At 39.6% G+C, this 19,164-nt stretch overlaps 1 protein-coding gene across 2 annotated transcripts in view; it reads left to right on the forward strand.

The window, feature by feature from the left end:
- ptprnb (protein tyrosine phosphatase receptor type Nb) overlaps positions 1 to 19,164 on the forward strand; it is an 84,838-nt gene that overhangs the window by 31,094 nt on the left and 34,580 nt on the right. For both annotated transcript variants that reach the window (XM_060918989.1, XM_060918990.1), the window contains 10 exons: positions 2,974 to 3,097; positions 3,211 to 3,538; positions 10,761 to 10,898; positions 11,004 to 11,038; positions 11,214 to 11,494; positions 11,698 to 11,784; positions 12,624 to 12,703; positions 14,398 to 14,462; positions 18,469 to 18,672; positions 18,836 to 19,084. In XM_060918989.1, coding sequence (XP_060774972.1) covers positions 2,974 to 3,097; positions 3,211 to 3,538; positions 10,761 to 10,898; positions 11,004 to 11,038; positions 11,214 to 11,494; positions 11,698 to 11,784; positions 12,624 to 12,703; positions 14,398 to 14,462; positions 18,469 to 18,672; positions 18,836 to 19,084 — 1,591 coding nt within the window. The remainder of the gene's footprint in view (positions 1 to 2,973; positions 3,098 to 3,210; positions 3,539 to 10,760; positions 10,899 to 11,003; positions 11,039 to 11,213; positions 11,495 to 11,697; positions 11,785 to 12,623; positions 12,704 to 14,397; positions 14,463 to 18,468; positions 18,673 to 18,835; positions 19,085 to 19,164) is intronic.

The raw sequence follows: 19,164 nt of genomic DNA on the forward strand, positions 1-19,164 counted from the left end.
TCACTCAGTTCATGACAGTCTTCTTCTGTAGCGCGTGCGAGATGGAGAGATGGATAGATAGAGACTGAGATGTGCAGAACACAATGGTTACCTTTCATCATGGTATCCTGAACAAAACTAAAAACAAATCGTGTCTTGCAATATTCCAATCTGAGAGCATTTAACACGTTTCAGTTAATAATTAATGATGATGATTACGCGCATATTTTTCTTCCTGTTAAAGTGCATCAGATATGATAAGATCAGATGTCGCAAGCGTATAAAAGTTGCTCATAATCCTGCGTATGGTGCACTGTGTGTGTGTGATCATAGGGGAATCGATGAACTGTCCAAATGTCAGATCAAATGTAATTTATTAAACAAATAGGTTTCTTTGTTGCTCCAGTAATTCCCATATGGTCATTCTGGTGATGGTGATAAACACTTGGTGAATCAGATTTATTATTAGTAGATGACATGGAATCTGCCCGCTTCGTTTGCACAAACCTCACCCACTGTCACTTTAGATTAGTGTCATTTCTCGGAAATTTGTGAACTGAATGTCCTGTTGTATATGGATTTGACCATCCAAACACAACATAGCACATTCCCATCATTATTTTTGTAAGATTCCAACAAAAATATCCAATTTCAGTGAGGAAACAAGCATAGAGTCAGATGAACGGAAATGACCCATATAACCGGGGTTCCACGTGTGACGTCATGCGAGATTTGCCCTGAGGCAAGGCTGCCTCTTTCCAGGATCCAGAAGCTGTGATTTATCGATAGTTTTGTACTTGATGATAAAATAACAAATAATTAATATTATTGCTTTATTAATTCATTTTGGTTGTTACTAATGATATCTATTCATTTTAAAGCATTACAATAAGGCATTACATACACTTTAAACATGGGTTTCAATTTATTGGTTAATTCTGAGCATGATTACGTGCCCCGTTATACAACCCCAATTCTAAAAAAGTTGGGACAAAGTACAAATTGTAAATAAAAACAGAATGCAATAATTTACAGATCTCAAAAACTGATATTGTATTCACAATAGAACATAGACAACATATCAAATGTCGAAAGTGAGACATTTTGAAATTTCATGCCAAATATTGGCTCATTTGAAATTTCATGACAGCAACACATCTCAAAAAAGTTGGGACAGGGGCAATAAGAGGCTGGAAAAGTTAAAGGTACAAAAAAGGAACAGCTGGAGGACCAAACTGCAACTCATTAGTTCAATTGGCAATAGGTCATTAACATGACTGGGTATAAAAAGAGCATCTTGGAGTGGCAGCGGCTCTCAGAAGTAAAGATGGGAAGAGGCTCACCAATCCCCCTAATTCTGCGCCGACAAATAGTGGAGCAATATCAGAAAGGAGTTCGACAGTGTAAAATTGCAAAGAGTTTGAACATATCATCATCTACAGTGCATAATATCATCAAAAGATTCAGAGAATCTGGAAGAATCTCTGTGCGTAAGGGTCAAGGCCGGAAAACCATACTGGGTGCCCATGATCTTCGGGCCCTTAGACGGCACTGCATCACATACAGGCATGATTCTGTATTGGAAATCACAAAATGGGCTCAGGAATATTTCCAGAGAACATTATCTGTGAACATAATTCACCATGCCATCCGCCGTTGCCAGCTAAAACTCCATAGTTCAAAGAAGAAGCCGTATCTAAACATGATCCAGAAGCGCAGATGTCTTCTCTGGGCCAAGGCTCATTTAAAATGGACTGTGGCAAAGTGGAAAACTGTTCTGTGGTCAGACGAATCAAAATGTGAAGTTCTTTATGGAAATCAGGGACGCCGTGTCATTCGGACTAAAGAGGAGAAGAACGACCCAAGTTGTTATCGGCGCTCAGTTCAGAAGCCTGCATCTCTGATAGTATGGGGTTGCATTAGTGCGTGTGGCATGGGCAGCTTACACATCTGGAAAGACACCATCAGTGCTGAAAGGTATATCCAGGTTCTAGAGCAACATATGCTCCCATCCAGACGACGTCTCTTTCAGGGAAGACCTTGCATTTTCCAACATGACAATGCCAATCCACATACTGCATCAATTACAGCATCATGGCTGCGTAGAAGAAGGGTCCAGGTACTGAACTGGCCAGCCTGCAGTCCAGATCTTTCACCCATAGAAAACATTTGGCACATCATAAAACGGAAGATACGACAAAAAAGACCTAAGACAGTTGAGCAACTAGAATCCTACATTAGACAGGAATGGGTTAACATTCCTATCCCTAAACTTGAGCAACTTGTCTCCTCAGTCCCCAGATGTTTACAGACTGTTGTAAAGAGAAAAGGGGATGTCTCACAGTGGTAAACATGGCCTTGTCCCAACTTTTTTGAGATGTGTTGTTGTCATGAAATTTAAAATCACCTAATTTTTCTCTTTAAATGATACAGTTTAAACATTTGATATGTCATCGATGTTCTATTCTGAATAAAATATGGAATTTTGAAACTTCCACATCATTGCATTCCGTTTTTATTTACAATTTGTACTTTGTCCCAACTTTTTTGGAATCGGGGTTGTAAAAGGTTATGCACACATACAACCAGGTTATCTTAAGCTTTCGTACATTAAAGTTGGAAAAATTTTTTTGCCATGATTTATCTTGGTTTCAGTGTTTTACATCAGAAAAACTTGCTATTTTAACAGGGTTGTGTAGATTTTTATATCCACTGTAGTTTTAATCAAACAGGGGACGTCATGGAACATTTCATTTAGCTTTGTTTATATTGGTCACTGCTGGGTTCTGTTGGAAATAAACTCCTTATGCTCAGTATGTTTACGATGTTATGGCATTTAAATGTGTGAAGTGTGAAGGTGGCCAATCTGAGTGTGCAGAACAGTTTCAATGAATGTGGTCATTGAAAATGAGCATCTGGTGCTGTGAATTTCACTTTGACACATAAGCAAAGTGTGGACCCTATTTCATCCAGTCTCTTTTTCATCCTGGCCAGATCTGGTGGAGGGCCAGCAGACCAGCTAAACCCCAAACTCCAGCGCTACATGGACTACATGATTGTTGACCCTCCTCAGTCCTCCCTTCACATGCAAAGCCTGGAACCTTATACCTACCAAAAGGTTAGAACATACATGCACATATGAACACAAGGGTAATTACTTTTTTTTTTAATCCATGCTTTCTTTTAAATACCTTTTCATTAATTCCATCTGTTCATATTCTCATCATGCAGTACGGTTACCAAGATGAAGAAGAGCGCTCTTTAAACCTGGTGGATGGGAACATGTATCCTTCATCCTCCTCCAGAGTGACAAGGCCCCACCCTAATGCTTTGGATAAGGACACACAGCTGCTTCAGGATCTCATGTCTCTCCTGCTCTCCTCCCCTGCACAGTCCACCACTCGCCACCAGGTGGCGACACCCCTCTCCACTTCACCTTTCTTCCAGGAGCTGGACTTTCCACTGGATTACAGAAAAGACTATGTTTCCCAGGACATGGGAGCCAGCAGCCAGGAACAGAAGAAGAAGCCCTCTAAAGGATATAGGCCTCAAGATGAGGGTGAGTACTTCCTGGGAAGTGACTTAACTGTAGCAGCCCTGCATGTCACAGCCCTGTGATAACCTGGCGACTTGTCCAGGGTGTACCCTGCCTCTCGCCCATAGTCAGCTGGGATAGGCTCCAGCTTGCTTGCGACCCTGTAGAACAGGATAAGCAGCTACAGATAATGGATGGATGGATGTCACAGTGACTACAGTGGTGCTTGAAAGTTTGTGAACCCTTTAGAATTTTCTATATTTCTGCATAAATATGACCTAAAACATCATTAGATTTTCAGACAAGTCCTAAAAGTAGATAAAGAGAACCCAGTTAAACAAATAAGACAAAAATATTACTTGGTCATTTATTTATTGAGGAAAACGATCCAATATTACATATCTGTGAGTGGCAAAAGTATGTGAACTTCTAGGATTAGCAGTTAATTTGAAGATGAAATTAGAGTCAGGTGTTTTCAATCAATGGGATGACAATCAGGTGTGAGTGGGCACCCTGTTTTATTTAAAGAACAGGGATCTATCAAAGGCTGATCTTCACAACACATGTTTGTGGAAGTGTATCATGGCATGAACAAAGGAGATTTCTGAGGACCTCAGAAAAAAACGTTGTTGATGCTCATCAGGCTGGAAAAGGTTACAAAACCATCTCTAAAGAGTTTGGACTCCACCAATCCACAGTCAGACAGATTGTGTACAAATGGAGGAAATTCAAGACCATTGTTACCCTCCCCAGGAGTGGTCGACCAACAAAGATCACTCCAAGAGCAAGGCATGTAATAGTCGGCGAGGTCACAAAGGACCCCAGGGTAACTTCTAAGCAACTGAAGGCCTCTCTCACATTGGCTAATGTTAATGTTCATGAGTCCACCATCAGGAGAACACTGAACAACCATGGTGTGCATGGCAGGGTTGCAAGGAGAAAGCCACTGCTCTCCAAAAAGAACACTGAAAGAAACGCTGCTCGTTTGCAGTTTGCTAAAGATCACATGGACAAGCCAGAAGGCTATTGGAAAGATATTTTGTGGACGGATTAGACCAAAATAGAACTTTTTGGTTTAAATGAGAAGCATTATGTTTGGAGAAAGGAAAACACTGCATTCCAGCAGAAGAACCTTATCCCATCTGTGAAACTTGGTGGTGGTAGTATCATGGTTTGGGCTTGTTTCACTGCATCTGGGCCAGGACGGCTTGCCATCATTGAGGGAACAATGAATTCTGAATTATACCAGTGAATTCTAAAGGAAAATGTCAGGACATCTGTCCATGAATTGCATCTCAAGAGAAGGTGGGTCATGCAGCAAGACAACGACCCTAAGCACACAAGTCGTTCTACCAAAGAATGGTTAAAGAAGAATAAAGTTAATGTTTTGGACTGCTCAAGTCAAAGTCCTAGGGCCTCATGTACAAAGCTTGCGCACGCACAAAAAAGCTACGTACGTCACTTTCTGCGCAAATATTCGTATGTACAAAGATTGACTTGGCGTGGAAAAGTGCGGTACTCTACGCAAACCTCATGGCTGGCGTACGCACATTTCTGGTGCATCTTGGTACTTGGCGACACTTAGAGGCAGAGCAACGCAACTACATTTAGGCCTACTTGGTCAAGAGTCATGACATGGCGATAAGAGGCATCCAAAAATGCATCGGAACATCAGGATGCATGAATTGAAATGTATGTCAGTCATACGACATTGTCGAGACACATAATGCGAGACTGTTGGGTAAATGCCAACAGATCCATCAACCATCCCTTCCATGTTGTAATTATGGGAAATGAGAAACCCCAGCAATATCATTTCGATATTATTCCCACTGACTATTGGTTAATTAATTAAATTAAAGAATGCACATGCAGGACCATGCATTGCAGCTAGCTTAATAGATCTTCCTCGCGCATTTGCCGCAAGGTGTCAGACTGAAATATTATTAGTTGATGTTGCGTGGGGTAGCCTTATCACATAATTACCAAGATCAATATATGAAACGATTTCCAAGTGTGTACAAATCAGACACAACCGCGGTGTGTGGCGTGTTACACAATGTGGCGCAGCGGCACGGCGTGCCAATAATGGAGCGAGACCTGCCAGAGGACCCAGACCCTGGGCCTCACAACGAGGTGCCACAGCGACATGGCATACAAACCCGGCAGCGCTTAATAGCCACAATGTGAAAAGGTAAGGACAGACGGGACACCATTCATTTTTTAAGATATTCTTTTAATGTGTTATTCAGTTCCTTCAATTCCTCGCGGATTCCCTTGAGGTTGTCGTTAATCGCCTCTATCCCCTTTAAAATTTCCCCCTGTGACTCAAGGACCACGCGCGTCAGCACCCGGCCTGTGGACCCGGCGACAGGGGCAGGCGGTAGAGAAGGGGGGCAGGTGACAGTGACGCTGGATCCGCTCGGCTGGGGGTCCTCCTCCTGCTCGGGTGGGATGGACTGGGGGCCTCCTGTTGTTCCCTGGCACCCTGCTAGAATACATTTGTCATTAAAATCCTATTGTGGAAAATATGTGCACATGTTTTATTTCTGGTTACATGTGGCTAGGAATATTGGGCCTACTAAGAGAGGAAAACATTTCCTCAAATACAGGGTGTCCCCAAAAAAATTTACACATTAGAGCACTAAAGGTGTTTTTTTGTTTTCAAAATCCATGTAACTCAAATAGACACTCATTGTGGCGCAGGCACTGCGGACGATGCGAATCATACCGTTATCTTGGTATAGGCTACATTTACATTCAGTGGCATACAATCAGTGACCGTTGCATGTCTCATAGCATACACTTTGAACATCACTTTAATTGGAGGTGACAGAACAATTAAGTGATGTATGTGAATTTTATTACACTGTGCTAAAGGCAGGGATTAACGCGAATAAATGTTAATGTTAAATGTTAATAATAAATATTAAATGTTAATTTGATTAACGCGAGATTTCTAACATTTAATTAACATTAACGCATTAGTAAAAGTTGCCATGTCTTTTACCTAACGCGGGCCTTACTGCAGGTCTATTTATACTAATTAACATATTCAGTGTGGAATAATTGAGGGAGGAGACGGGGCGGGGAATGGGGCTCGTGCATGTGCGCCGAATTCCACGTTGATTGGGATGTACAACAGGAGAGTGCGTGGAAACCTTCGTACGCACTGATTGATACATCCGGATTTTTTTGGTCATACGCAAATTTCCCGATTTTGACGTGCGCACATATTTAGTGGGAAATCCACGCAGGTCTTTGTACATGAGGCCCCTGATCTTAATCCAATCAAAATGTTGTGGAAGGACCTGAAACGAGCAGTTCATGTGAGGAAACCCACCAACATCCCAGAGTTGAAGCTGTTCTGTCCAGAGGAATGGGCTAAAATTCCTCCAAGCCGATGTGCAGGACTGATCAACAGTTACTGGAAACGTTTAGCTGCAGTTATTGCCGCACAAGGGGGTCACACCAGATACTGAAAGCAAAGGTTCACATATTTTTGCCACTCACAGATATTTTCCTCAGTAAATAAATGACCAAGTATAATATTTTTGTCTCATTTGTTTAACTGGGTTCTCTTTATCTACTTTTAGGACTTGTGTGAAAATCTGATGTTTTAGGTCATATTTATGCAGAAATATAGAAAATTCTAAAGGGTTCACAAACTTTCAAGCACCACTGTATGAGGTTAAAGTGCTGAATATGTAATGGAGTGTTGTAGTCAAGACCACCAAACCCGAGACCAAGTCATGACCAAGACCATAATGTATAGAGACCGAGACAATACCAAGACTTCGAGGGGCTGAGACCAAGTCAAGACCATGGCAGGGCGAGACCGAGGCAAGATCAGGACCAGACCAATGGGTGTGAAGAGGGGCGGGAAGCAGTGACAGCCGTTAACAATAATGACATTTTCGAGTTAGCAATGAGTCACATGATTAGTTGCATTTGAAGCAGGAAGTTTTACATCCAGTCACAGTAATGATGTTAACAAATAAATCAGACAATGCTTCGGCAATTTCGTGAAATCCCTACGGTTGCGGTTTTGACTGGTCTTGAAATAAAATCCAGAGTCTCTGTCTGAGACCGAGACAAAACCAAGTAAAAACACGGTTGATCCCAAGACGAGACCGAAACCTTCAAAAAGTGGTCTTGAGACCGGTTTCGAGACCAAGACCAGTCTCAAGTATTACAACATGAATGTAATGTTTAATATTTAAAGAAAATTCTCCAGGTGGTATACACATTTGAGTCAAATATTACTTTAAAGAGAAGAATATGATCCTCAGGAATATAAAGGAATTCATTCATCAGGTTGCTGTTTGCTTAAAAAGGAATGATCCTGATCTGCACACCATCTCATTACTGAAACATAGGGGTATGGGTATTTCCATGGATGCTGGCCTGCTTCACTTTTCTTTATCAATCTTTATTAATGCTTTGATGCATTAACTACTGTCTTGACAGCCAGCAGTAGAATCAACTCTGATGCATACAAAAGCATTAGATCCAACAAAATTTACAGTACAGTATCTTGCAAAAGTATTCATCCCCCTTGGTGTTTGTCCTGTTTTGTCACATTACAAGCTGGAATTAAAATGGATTTTCAGGGGGTTAGCACCATTTGATTTACACAACATGCCTACAACTTTTAAAAGTGCAATTTGTTTTTTTTTTTTTAATTGTGACACAAACAATAATTAAGATGGAAAAAAAAAAAATCTGGAGTGTGTATAGGTATTCACCCCCCAAAGTCAATACTTTATAGAGCCACCTTTTGATACAAGCTGCAAGTCTCTTGGGGTATGTCCCTATTAGCTTAGCACATCTAGCCACTGGGATTGTTGCCTATTCCTCAAGGCAAAACCGCTCCAACTCCTTTAAGTTAGATGGGTTGCGCTGGTGTACAGCAATCTTCAAGTTATGCCACAGATTCTCAGTTGGATTGAGGTCTGGGCTTTGAATAGGCCATTCCAAGACATTTTAATGTTTCCCTTTAAACCACTCCAATGTGGCTTTAGCAGTCGGTTTGGGTCATTGTCCTGCTAGAACGTGAACCTTCGTCCCGGTCTCAAACCTCTAGCCAACTCAAACAGGTTTTCCTCCAGAATTGCCCTGTATTTAGTGCCATCCATCTTTCCTTTAGTCCTGACCAGCTTTCCTGTCCCTGTAGATGAAAAATACCCCCACAGCATGATGCTGCCACCACCATGCTTCACTGTAGGAATGGTGTTCTCAGAGTGTTGGGTTTGCGCCACATATAGCATTTCCCATAATGGCCAAAAAGTTCAATTTTAGTCTCATCTGACCAGAGAATATTCTTCCATGTGTTTGGGGAATCTGTCACATGCTGTTGGGCAAACTCCAAACATGTTTTCTTAATATTTTCTTTAAGCAATGGCTTTTTTCTGGCCACTCTTCCATAAAGCCCTGCTCTGTGGAGCGTATGACTTAAAGTGGTCCTATGGACAGATACTCCCATCTCTGCTGTGGATCTTTGCAGCTCCTTCAGTGTTATTTTTGGTGTCTTTGTTACATCTCTGATTAATGCCCTCCTTGCCTGGTCTGTGAGTTTTGGTGGATGGCCTTCTCTTGTCAGGTTTGTAGTGATGCCATATTCTTTCCATTTTGCGATAATGGATTTAATGGTGCTCCCTGGGATATTCAAAGTTTGGGATATTTTTTTAACTACCAAACCCTGATCTATACTTCTTCACAACTTTTGTCTCTGACCTGTTTGGAGTGCTCCTTGGTTTTCATGTTGCTTGCTTAGTAGTGTTGCAGAGTCAGGGTCCTTCCGGAACAGGTTGATTTATACAGACATCATGTGACAGATCATGTGACACTTTGATTGCACACAGGTGGATCTTAATCAACTAAATATGTGACTTATGAAGTGAATTGGTTGGACCAGCTTTTATTTAGGGGTTTCATATGAAAGGGGGTATGAACACTCTAGATTTCTGTTTTCCCATCTTAATTATTGCATGTGTCACAATCAAAAAAAATATTTGCACCTTTAAAGTGGTAGGCATGCTGTGTAAATCAAATGGTGCTAACCCTCCAAAAATCCATTTTAATTCCAGCTTGTAATGTGACAAAACAGGACAAACACCAAGGGGGATGAATACTTTTGCAAGACACAGTAGTGCTACCCATGTTACTTAAGAAATGATTGCCTGGTTGGACCACATTAGAACATTTTATAAAATCCTAATATTTGTTAAAAATGTGAGAGCCCCCCACATATATTGACATGCTTCACAGGTTATACATCCTTATACGTCAGTCATCAGTCTTTCAGTCCCTATGTACTCCAAGATTTACCCAAAATAAAACACCACATACTTTGAGATTATTCACACGAATTACAATCCTGACCATTAGCATTCTCAGAAACTGAGCTCTTGCTGAATTTTTGATGAACAAATGTCAGCTCTTGTTGGTTATTGGTAAGATTGTGTTTTTTAAGGTTTAACCCACCCTAAACAACCTTTTTTAGAGAAATGTTTCCGATCATATATTCTGTAGTGTGGCACAGACAGCAGGATTGTTTCAGGGTCTAAATGTGATATGAACATACCTAATTATTCTATTCATATTCACTGGATATGATCAATCACACACTCTGATTGGCTGCTCTACTACTAGGATATCAGCTCATATACCATGAGTAGAGAAAAACAAAATGGCGGAGCGTGTTGTTGAACCAACCAAGGACAAAATAAAAACTTTACTTGAAAACAAAACCTCAAAAAATACAAAAAAGCAACAAAAAATGGAATGAAAGTATTTGATGGTAAGAATGTATCTTTTTTTTATTTTTCAAGAATTATTATTATAGCATTTTTCAGAAATTGTTACTGTCATTTCGGCAGGTTGTTTACATTCTAAGTGGAAATTATCTTGTAGGACATCATAGAGATATATAAAGGGGTTTTTATTTATTGAATTTGCAAAAAATAAAAATGTTCTGTTTCTCAAAATCCAGTGAATGTGGATTGAATAAAACAATTATTCCACTCAATCTCATCGTACATGGCTTATAGCCAACTCGTTGCTAAGTGCCTCGTTGACTATCAGCTCATGTCTGACTTGATTTTGTGGAATAACTGTGAATTATATACAAAAGCACAAAACATCCTGAGCAATTCCAAGTATCAAGCAAATGCACAAAGTAAAAGTCTAGTTCAATTAAGACAAATTGCTGGCACTTTCTGAGTGTTGGCTGTTTTTTGTGCAGATCCCACTCAGCAGAGTCTGAATGAGCTACTACTGCAGCATGGATTTGATCTGACTCATTTGAACCCTGGAGAGATGGAACGTCTCTTTACTGTCCTGGATCTCCTGCAGAATGAACCTCCAATCCCACACAATCCGGGTGATCCAATATCAATTACTATTAATTTGATTTAGGCGATTTATTTATTTATTTATTTATTTTTGTCAGCACAGTAGTAACAGCTTACCCTTTCTTTTTCCGTAGATCATACTGTTGATTCATCTGCTCCACAGAAACTGGTAAACTTGTTTATCTAAGAATGCCACAAGCTAGATCTGTATTTGCGCTATTGTTTGTGTATCGTTAAGGTTATAGCTATTGAATGACATGAATTACAGGACATGACTAACCACAATCGTGCTTCGCTATCAAATAAACAAATTGAATTGTAATTAGTCTGTTTCCTTTTCACAGATGAAGATCACTGAGGGAGAAATGACACATATGGTGGAAAAAGCTCCAGTACCAGCCATGTCCTCATCTTCCTCTTCTGCTCTCGAGGGTCCCAACATTGGTGGATCTTCACAGAGCAACGATATTAAAGAGGAGGCCAGTGCTGCTCCTGCAGCTTTGCTGAAACAGGATAAAGGGTGGAAGGTAGAGGAAAAGGGGTGGAAAGGAGTCCCCAATAAAACACCAGCAAAGAATCAAACCAAATACAAAGAAGAGTATGGATATATTGTAACAAACAAGAGGTACAACCATTGCCACATGTGTTCAGCTGCAAAGTGTTTGAGTAACTTATTGCACATTTCCCATTCATCCATCCATCCCATTCTTCTTAATGGCATCAGAACCCTTCACATTGGATGGACTATTTGTCTGTGTTTGTGGGGTTTTTTATGTGTTTTGTTGTGCCTGTGTTTTGTATGTGGCATGTCAATGTGTGTATCTGCAGTCCCCTATCTCTGTTTGATGGCATTCATCTTTTGGTGGCCCTGACTAAGAGGATCCATCTCACCATTGGCTCTTTTATCAACATCAGGTAATGTCAGTCACTATATCAGGAAAATCCCAAGCCTTGAGCCTTGGTCTGTCTTCATTGACTCTGGGCACCTACAGTGGATATAAAAAGTGTACACACCCGGTTAAAATGATAGGTTTTTCTCATGTAAAAAAACCCCATCATTTTAACGGGGTGTGTGCACTTTTTATATCCACTGTAATTTAATTTTATTGCAGTATAGTTATTTTCTAATACCCAGTATGTCTAAGCGTGATTTTGTTTGTCAACAGTATAAATAGATAGACACACAAAAGCTCACCACTTGCAAGTGTGTATGCAGATAGCCCTTTAAAATCACCCTTTTATTTAACATTTTCCACAGCCCACATTTTTAACCCTTTATGTGAATATTGTTACTTTCAGGTCAAAGAGACGTGAGCATTATCAATGTAACATAAACATGATTTTTGCAAATGGATTTGCAGAAGAACAACTTTAGTTATGCACATGAATATTTATGTAAGGGAAAAAAAAAAGTTTCGACTGATTTTTCCACTGTTAGTAAAAAATTTTGGCCTGAACAGAACATTAGAGTAAAACATACTATTTGTATATGAGGCTCATTTATATTTCAGGCTCTTTAGTTTGAAATGACTCAGCACAATCCTCCTAACCATGACCCTTTGAAAGTTTTAAATCCCGAGCTGAAGCTGTGGTGAGGTGGAAGCCTAACCTGGGGTCCCTCGTGTGGTGGAGAACCATGTGGTGGCAAGGAATTGAATGGCATGAATCAAGCTCATCTCTGAGGCACCCTGACCCCATGTGTTTCTGTAACGTGTGCTTGTTTTGGGTGTATAACTGTTAACTTCTGTTTGCAGCGTAGTAGGACCGGCTCTCACGTTCCAAGTTCGCCCAAACAGCCAGAACCTGTCCAATGCTGAAGTGGCGGAGAAGGCTGGTGAGGCAGTTCTCTGTCAAATAACGAAGCACACATTAGATCTGTGTATTATTCACAGTAAACACTATCACTACCTTTGTGAAGCTAGACACAAATGTCTGTATTTGTCTTTCTGAATGATTATCTAGTAGAGCAATTATCGACACCTTAACGATCTTTTGGCCATTGCAAAAGTAGAAAAGACTTTCAATACGTAAATTGTGCCTGAATAATTACTCAAACTTCCAATGGAAAAAAATGAGTTGATTCCTGATTATTTAGCGTATCAGATCACGTGACACCCTTCCACAAGTATCAACATCTCATCTCATCTCATTATCTCTAGCCACTTTATCCTGTTCTACAGGGTCGCAGGCAATGATTATTTATAAAAAAATAATCGGTATGTGGTATTAAGTTAACAAAACATAGTTTTTATTTAAAATTTGTTTTACACAGACTTTTATATTTAGTACAAAATGTATTTTATATAAATACATGGATGTCGGTGCTTAAGTAAATGAGGAAGTAATTCTAATGTCTGTAAACAAATGAACTGATAATGTTTAACCTGTGTCAGAAAATCTTTTTGTTCCACTTTCTACCCACTTTCTAAGTATTTTCGTACATCACATTTTGTTAATCATTCGTTGTTGTTTGTATTAATTTCTAGTTTTGTAGTTTACCAATAAATGTCAACAGGCAATTGACATTGTAACCACATGGAAATCCAAGTCAAAGGTTGCATGTCATTCCTCAAATCAAAACTTTATATTTTTACATCTAAAAATATTACAATATCAGTAGACGTGGTGGATATTTACAACAAACTGCAAAAAAAAAAAAAAAATTCTGAATGGAATAGAAAAATCTGAATATTTCAAGCATGTAATTTTTTATATGCTAGGAATTTAATTCTGGTCTCATGCTATTGCAATAGGATTCCAAATACTCTATAAGCATTCCATTCTGTTATGAATCAGAAAAAAAAAATATTATAACATCACAGCACTTTTATTTTTTTAAAGTACTTCATCTACTTCAACAATGTTACACAAAGATCGAGCCATAACAGCTGTAAATGTCACTTAATTACACAGGGTGTCGATAATGGTGGACACTGCTGGTGAAAGTGATCACTATTATCGAAACATCACGTGACTTCTCAAACGCGCATTTAGATACAAAATGGCGACTGTCAAATGAAAGAGTAAGAAACAAAGTAGGTTTCGACAAGGATATCATGAAATATTGGTGAATTTGATCAGTAAAAACATGTCCATGATCTTTCCACCATGCTTACCTGCGATGATAACGTCCGGGTTTTCCTCAAATTGCTGATCGTGCTAAAAAAATTCCATCTCGGGTAACGAGCTGCATCATCAGACGACAAGATCAAAGGGCGAGGGAGGTCTTCCGGTTGATTAATTAACCAATAATTAATTGTAGTTGTAACTGAAACTCACCTTTGTGATAGATTAGGGATAAAATTAGCTCATGTTTTAAGTTGTTCAAATTGTGTAAAGCTGCTTTGCAACAATGTTTATTGTTAAAAGCGCTATACAGATAAACTTGACTTGACCTTTGTAAAATTGTTTGTTTTTTATTGGTAAATCTGAAAAGGCGTCGATAATTGTAGCCTCCGCTTTAGTGTTTCATGAAATAGTTTAGCTCTGATTGATATCCACTCATTTCTTTACTGTTATTTTGAGCAGTGGCTGAGAAGAACTTTCTAGAGTCTGAAACTGGTCTGAATGTGCTCCAGGCAGGGGTTGGAGAGGTAAGTTTATAGCATAGTAAGTCTTTAGCTTTAGACATAAATGTTAAAGTTTCACTGAAACACATTTTGGATGTGTATGTCTTCACAAGAAACATAATCCCCGATCGCAAATGTTTAATAGCCTAATGTTGGCCCATCTTCATTCACTACTTCATCTGGCCAACATACTGGAATGATGGCAGTGAGCTCATCCAAATCTGGCTGCCAGAACACAGGCACAGCTCAAGCTTCCTGAGATTGTCTCTGGCATGATATGGAGCAGACCATGAACACAAAGTTTAATAAAAAATACTACACAAGCATGAAATATGGCTTGTTGGATTTGGATCCCTATTATGTGCTTGAACTCAGGCAGAATCTTCACCTATCTCTGAATGCATAGAAACCACACATACAGTTAGCATTTGCTCCATTTTTACCCTCTCTCTCACACACACATTTCATGTCATTCAAAGCCTGACAGAGCTTCTCTGAAGAGCCATTAACGCCCCCTCCCCTCCCCTTTTTATCCCGCCTCGTCACTGTTCTCTCTGTTGCCATGACAACGACTTCATAAGTGTCAAACTGACAGGCGCGCGCGGGATTTCGTTTGCGCGCGGCCGAGCTGAGGCGTCCCACAAGCTTGTCTGTTCCGGTGCGGTGTTCCGTTTCGCTGATTTATTACGGTCCCTGGTGAGCACTTCATCCTGTCTGAAGTCTCAGTTTGGGTTGCAGCAAAAAGAACCAGCGAATAAGGAGAATAATAGAAAATATATAACTATATAACTCGCTCGAGGGCATCACGTTTGTCCCCTGTTCGGGTTGAAACCCACCGCAGTCAACTGTCTCGAGCACGAAGAGTCTGTGTTTATTGCTCAGGTGAGTTAAAAACTTCCTAAATGCTTCAATTGTCTGTCTGATTGTCTAATTTTTTTTAAAAAGAGGCAAAAAATTAAAATAGCCCATTTTGCCAAAGTCCAGCTGTAGCAAACTTTCCAACCCTTATCTAATTGTTTACTCTAACATTAAGTGATGAAGCTGATTTTTATTATACATGTTTTTAATATGCTGTATGCTCAGGTTTACTTTAAGTTGTTGTTTGTATAATTAGTACTGTATAAAATTCTCTATATATACTGTATATACTATGTGTATATATGAAAGAAATTACACCAAGAACTTAAAAGCATATCATATTAAAATGTAGTAAAATAAAGAATCTTATAGTATTCAGAATTTTACGGATCTGTATACACTTGGGCTCTGAAAATTAATTCTACATATTCTCAAAATGAATATATTTCTCTTTTCCTTCCCCCCTTTATTTAACAATTGAATTCTAAGAGAAATTATTTGGATATGGTTTGTTTATATGGATAATTGTGTTATGTATATATGATTTTTTTTGAGTGAGAATGAATGTACAAATAAAACAAAACCATAAAAAGCGAATAAAATAAGAGCGCATTGTTGGATGAAGGTAAGGGAATCCTGTAGTGCACTCACCTCACTCCGCTGCAATGTCTTCACAGACAGTGATGTCAGGTGAGGCGGTTGCTGTGGCGACAAGGTCAGCGCAGTTGCCACGAACACGGTGATGTAATGCCCTGACTCCTGTGTGGTCTGCCTCATACCAATAGAGAGGCAAAAATAGAAAATGAGCGCATATCTCGAGCTAACGATTCAGGAGGAGTTTCAGATCGAGGAATGATTAGTTGCAGTTCAGTCTGTACAACTGGAGAAGTAGCTGAACTACAGAATAGACCTGTCACCTCTCTCTCTTTCCCTCTTTCTCATCTCTTTTCATTTGTCACATTTTCTCATTCTTTTTTTGTCACTTTTGATGGCCAAAGGGCTTACATCAGGCATTCTGATGTTACCATGGCAACTGCTGCCCCCACTGAGGCTCATGGTAACCCAGACAACAGGATGGGAGGTGCAACCTCCTTTTGAGATGCTTGGCCTGTCCTGCGTGTGTGTTCCTGCTCCCGCTTTCCCGCTCCTCTAATTCCGTTTCCTTTGAAAAAGGTCTCGCAGAATAGAGTTGCCTGGGTGGTCTCTTGATAGAACAAGGATTTGACTCATTCTACCACTGAAAAGAGGTGCAGGGATACTTGTCCGTTACTAAAGCTGTAATTTGCATGGATTGGTTCCACTAAATTAGTTATTTTTCTTCAAAAGCAATACACACGTACGGTGCGTGCAGTTGTAAAAAAAAAAAATCATAATAGACCCGACAGCTTGATTTACGATCCATTATAATATTGTAACCGTCACACACGAACCTTAAATGAATACATCAGCGCGGTTCAACTTAATCTCTGTCCAATGCTTCTGTAGCGTTTAAGTGATTATTACCAACAAAGACATTTGAGACAATTCATCTTACTGAGAAAAAGAAAGGAAAACCTATTAAATTGAATGAAACATGCTTAGATTTAAAGACAAAGTTTCATCAATATACACTGTTTGAAATGTATAAAAAGCAAAACACGGCTGGGGCATGCTGCTGTGTGAAAATAATCAACAACAGGGTGGTGTGATGTGAAGTGGACATTTGTTACCACCCCAAAGTTGATATTTTTTTTATTTTTAAATAAAACAAGGTACCCTATGGGTACATGTGGCTACTGCTTATAAATAAAATTGTTACCATGTCCATACAGTAAATATAGCCTATATATATTTATATGTTATCACTCTTGCAAACATCACCAAACTGTGAGCAGCATCAGGGCTTTGTTCAAAATACAGTGCTGTGAACTATATCTGTTTTCAAAATAGTAAGAAAGCAAACACTCGTTCATGAATTGTCTTGGAAGCATTATTTCATACTAATGAGCACGTCTTGTTTCACAAGTGTAGTGTAAAGACTCTAAAATAAAAGTAAAAAATTAAAGCAAATAGCAGTAGTTCGATATCGGCTTCTCAATATATCTGCCAAAAAGCTACAAAAAAAAAAAAACTTACAAAACCTTTCATTTGACCTTTCAGAAGGACCAAACAAAAGCTGTGATAATGAAAAGGTAAATTTTCTTTAAATAAACACCACTTACTTGATATCGAATCAGTAGCCTTGGTGAACCACGAAGTAAATTTCATTTATTTTTTTTATCTGCCGATTATCTTCCGATACTATGAAGTTATAATGAGGTTTCTCTTATTTTGTTTCTGGTTCTGATTGGTTCCGAAGTTTATCAAGAAGTTGAACGGGTAATCGAACTTGATCAGGATAAGTGCTGATTGGTTATGAAGTTTCGTTACTGTTACACTCATTCTTACAACACGATGACATAGTGGCTTTGCCACTTGTTCTTGTGTACCTTTGTTTGTATCGCGAGATCATGATTCACCGTTCTGGTGATTATAATGCATATGCGCATACGCAGTGCGCTATTGTTCCACTTATTCTTACAGCACGATGACATAGTGGCTACTGTCTCTCTTCGCCTCTATGAGGCAGCAGCCACAGAAAAAGCATCTGGAAGTGTCTTATTCATCTAATATGATGGCACTTAGCAAACTAACATTTTTTCTTATTAATTAAAGAATGGCACATCATGCTTTCTATGTGCTCATCATTGTGTGTAATGATGTGAAATGCCAACAAAATTAATTAGTTGCTGTTATCACTTATAATAGCTCTCAGCAGCCTCTTTTTCTCTTTCACGACAAAAAGTGCAGCTTGTCACGTTATAGACAAAATCTCAGGAAGGAAAAAAAGTAGTTCCAGTTTTACAGCCATATTCATGCACTGACACTGGAGACTCCTTCTAAGAACACTGAATAACACTTAACAGAATCCTATCAGCAATTTGACATTTTTTTACTCAGCTTACGTCGAGCATCTACTATGTAAGTCTCATACAAACAAGCTATTATGGAAATTGTATCATATTGATTGCCCCATGAGTTTTGAGTATATATCTATTCTAAACATGTCAATTATTTTCCTGGCAATTATACATACCCGACAAATATTGTTGACAGAGTTGAGTGTTTCTTTATTTACGTTTTTTTCTTCCAGAAAAATAATGGGCTGCCAGTGGCAACACGTGTGCACAACAGCAGCCAGTGGGTGTTCCTTATGTTTGTGGGTGTGGCTTGTGTGGGTGGGCTCTTAGTGGGCTCACTAACTATCGCATGCTTGCGTAGCCATGCTCAACAACTGGCCTCCAGGAAGTTAGGCTTGGGTCCAGAGGCAGGCAGTGCCACACATTATGCATACCAGGTAAGTTGTAACCTTTTTCTGCGTCACACTGAATGACGATATAGTTTACAATCAGGAACATAGCAGTTCTTTTCTTTTATTGTATCATTCAGAGTTCTAAGAAAATATGAACATAAATTTGTCAAGTCGCTGTTTCTAGTTCTTTTGTTTGTCCCACTTTTAGGATCTCTGTAGGCAGCACATGGCTGCTAAATCCTCCTCAGGAAGGCAAGAGAGTGGCGTCACTACAGGAGTGAGCGGGACAGGAGGAGCAGTAGGAGGAGCCGGAACAGATACTTCGAGGGTCAGTAGTATATCATCTCAGTTCAGTGATGCCCCTCAGGCCAGTCCCAGCTCGCACAGCAGCACTCCCTCCTGGTGCGAGGAGCCAGCGCAGTCAAACATGGACATCTCCACTGGCCACATGATACTGGTACACATAAAGACAGGATTGTGTTTTTCACTCATGAAGCCATTCTCCAAATGCATAAGAGTTTCTCTTTCTCTCTCTCT

This window comes from Neoarius graeffei, chromosome 4 (genome assembly GCF_027579695.1).
Source record: "Neoarius graeffei isolate fNeoGra1 chromosome 4, fNeoGra1.pri, whole genome shotgun sequence".
NCBI lineage: Eukaryota > Metazoa > Chordata > Actinopteri > Siluriformes > Ariidae > Neoarius > Neoarius graeffei.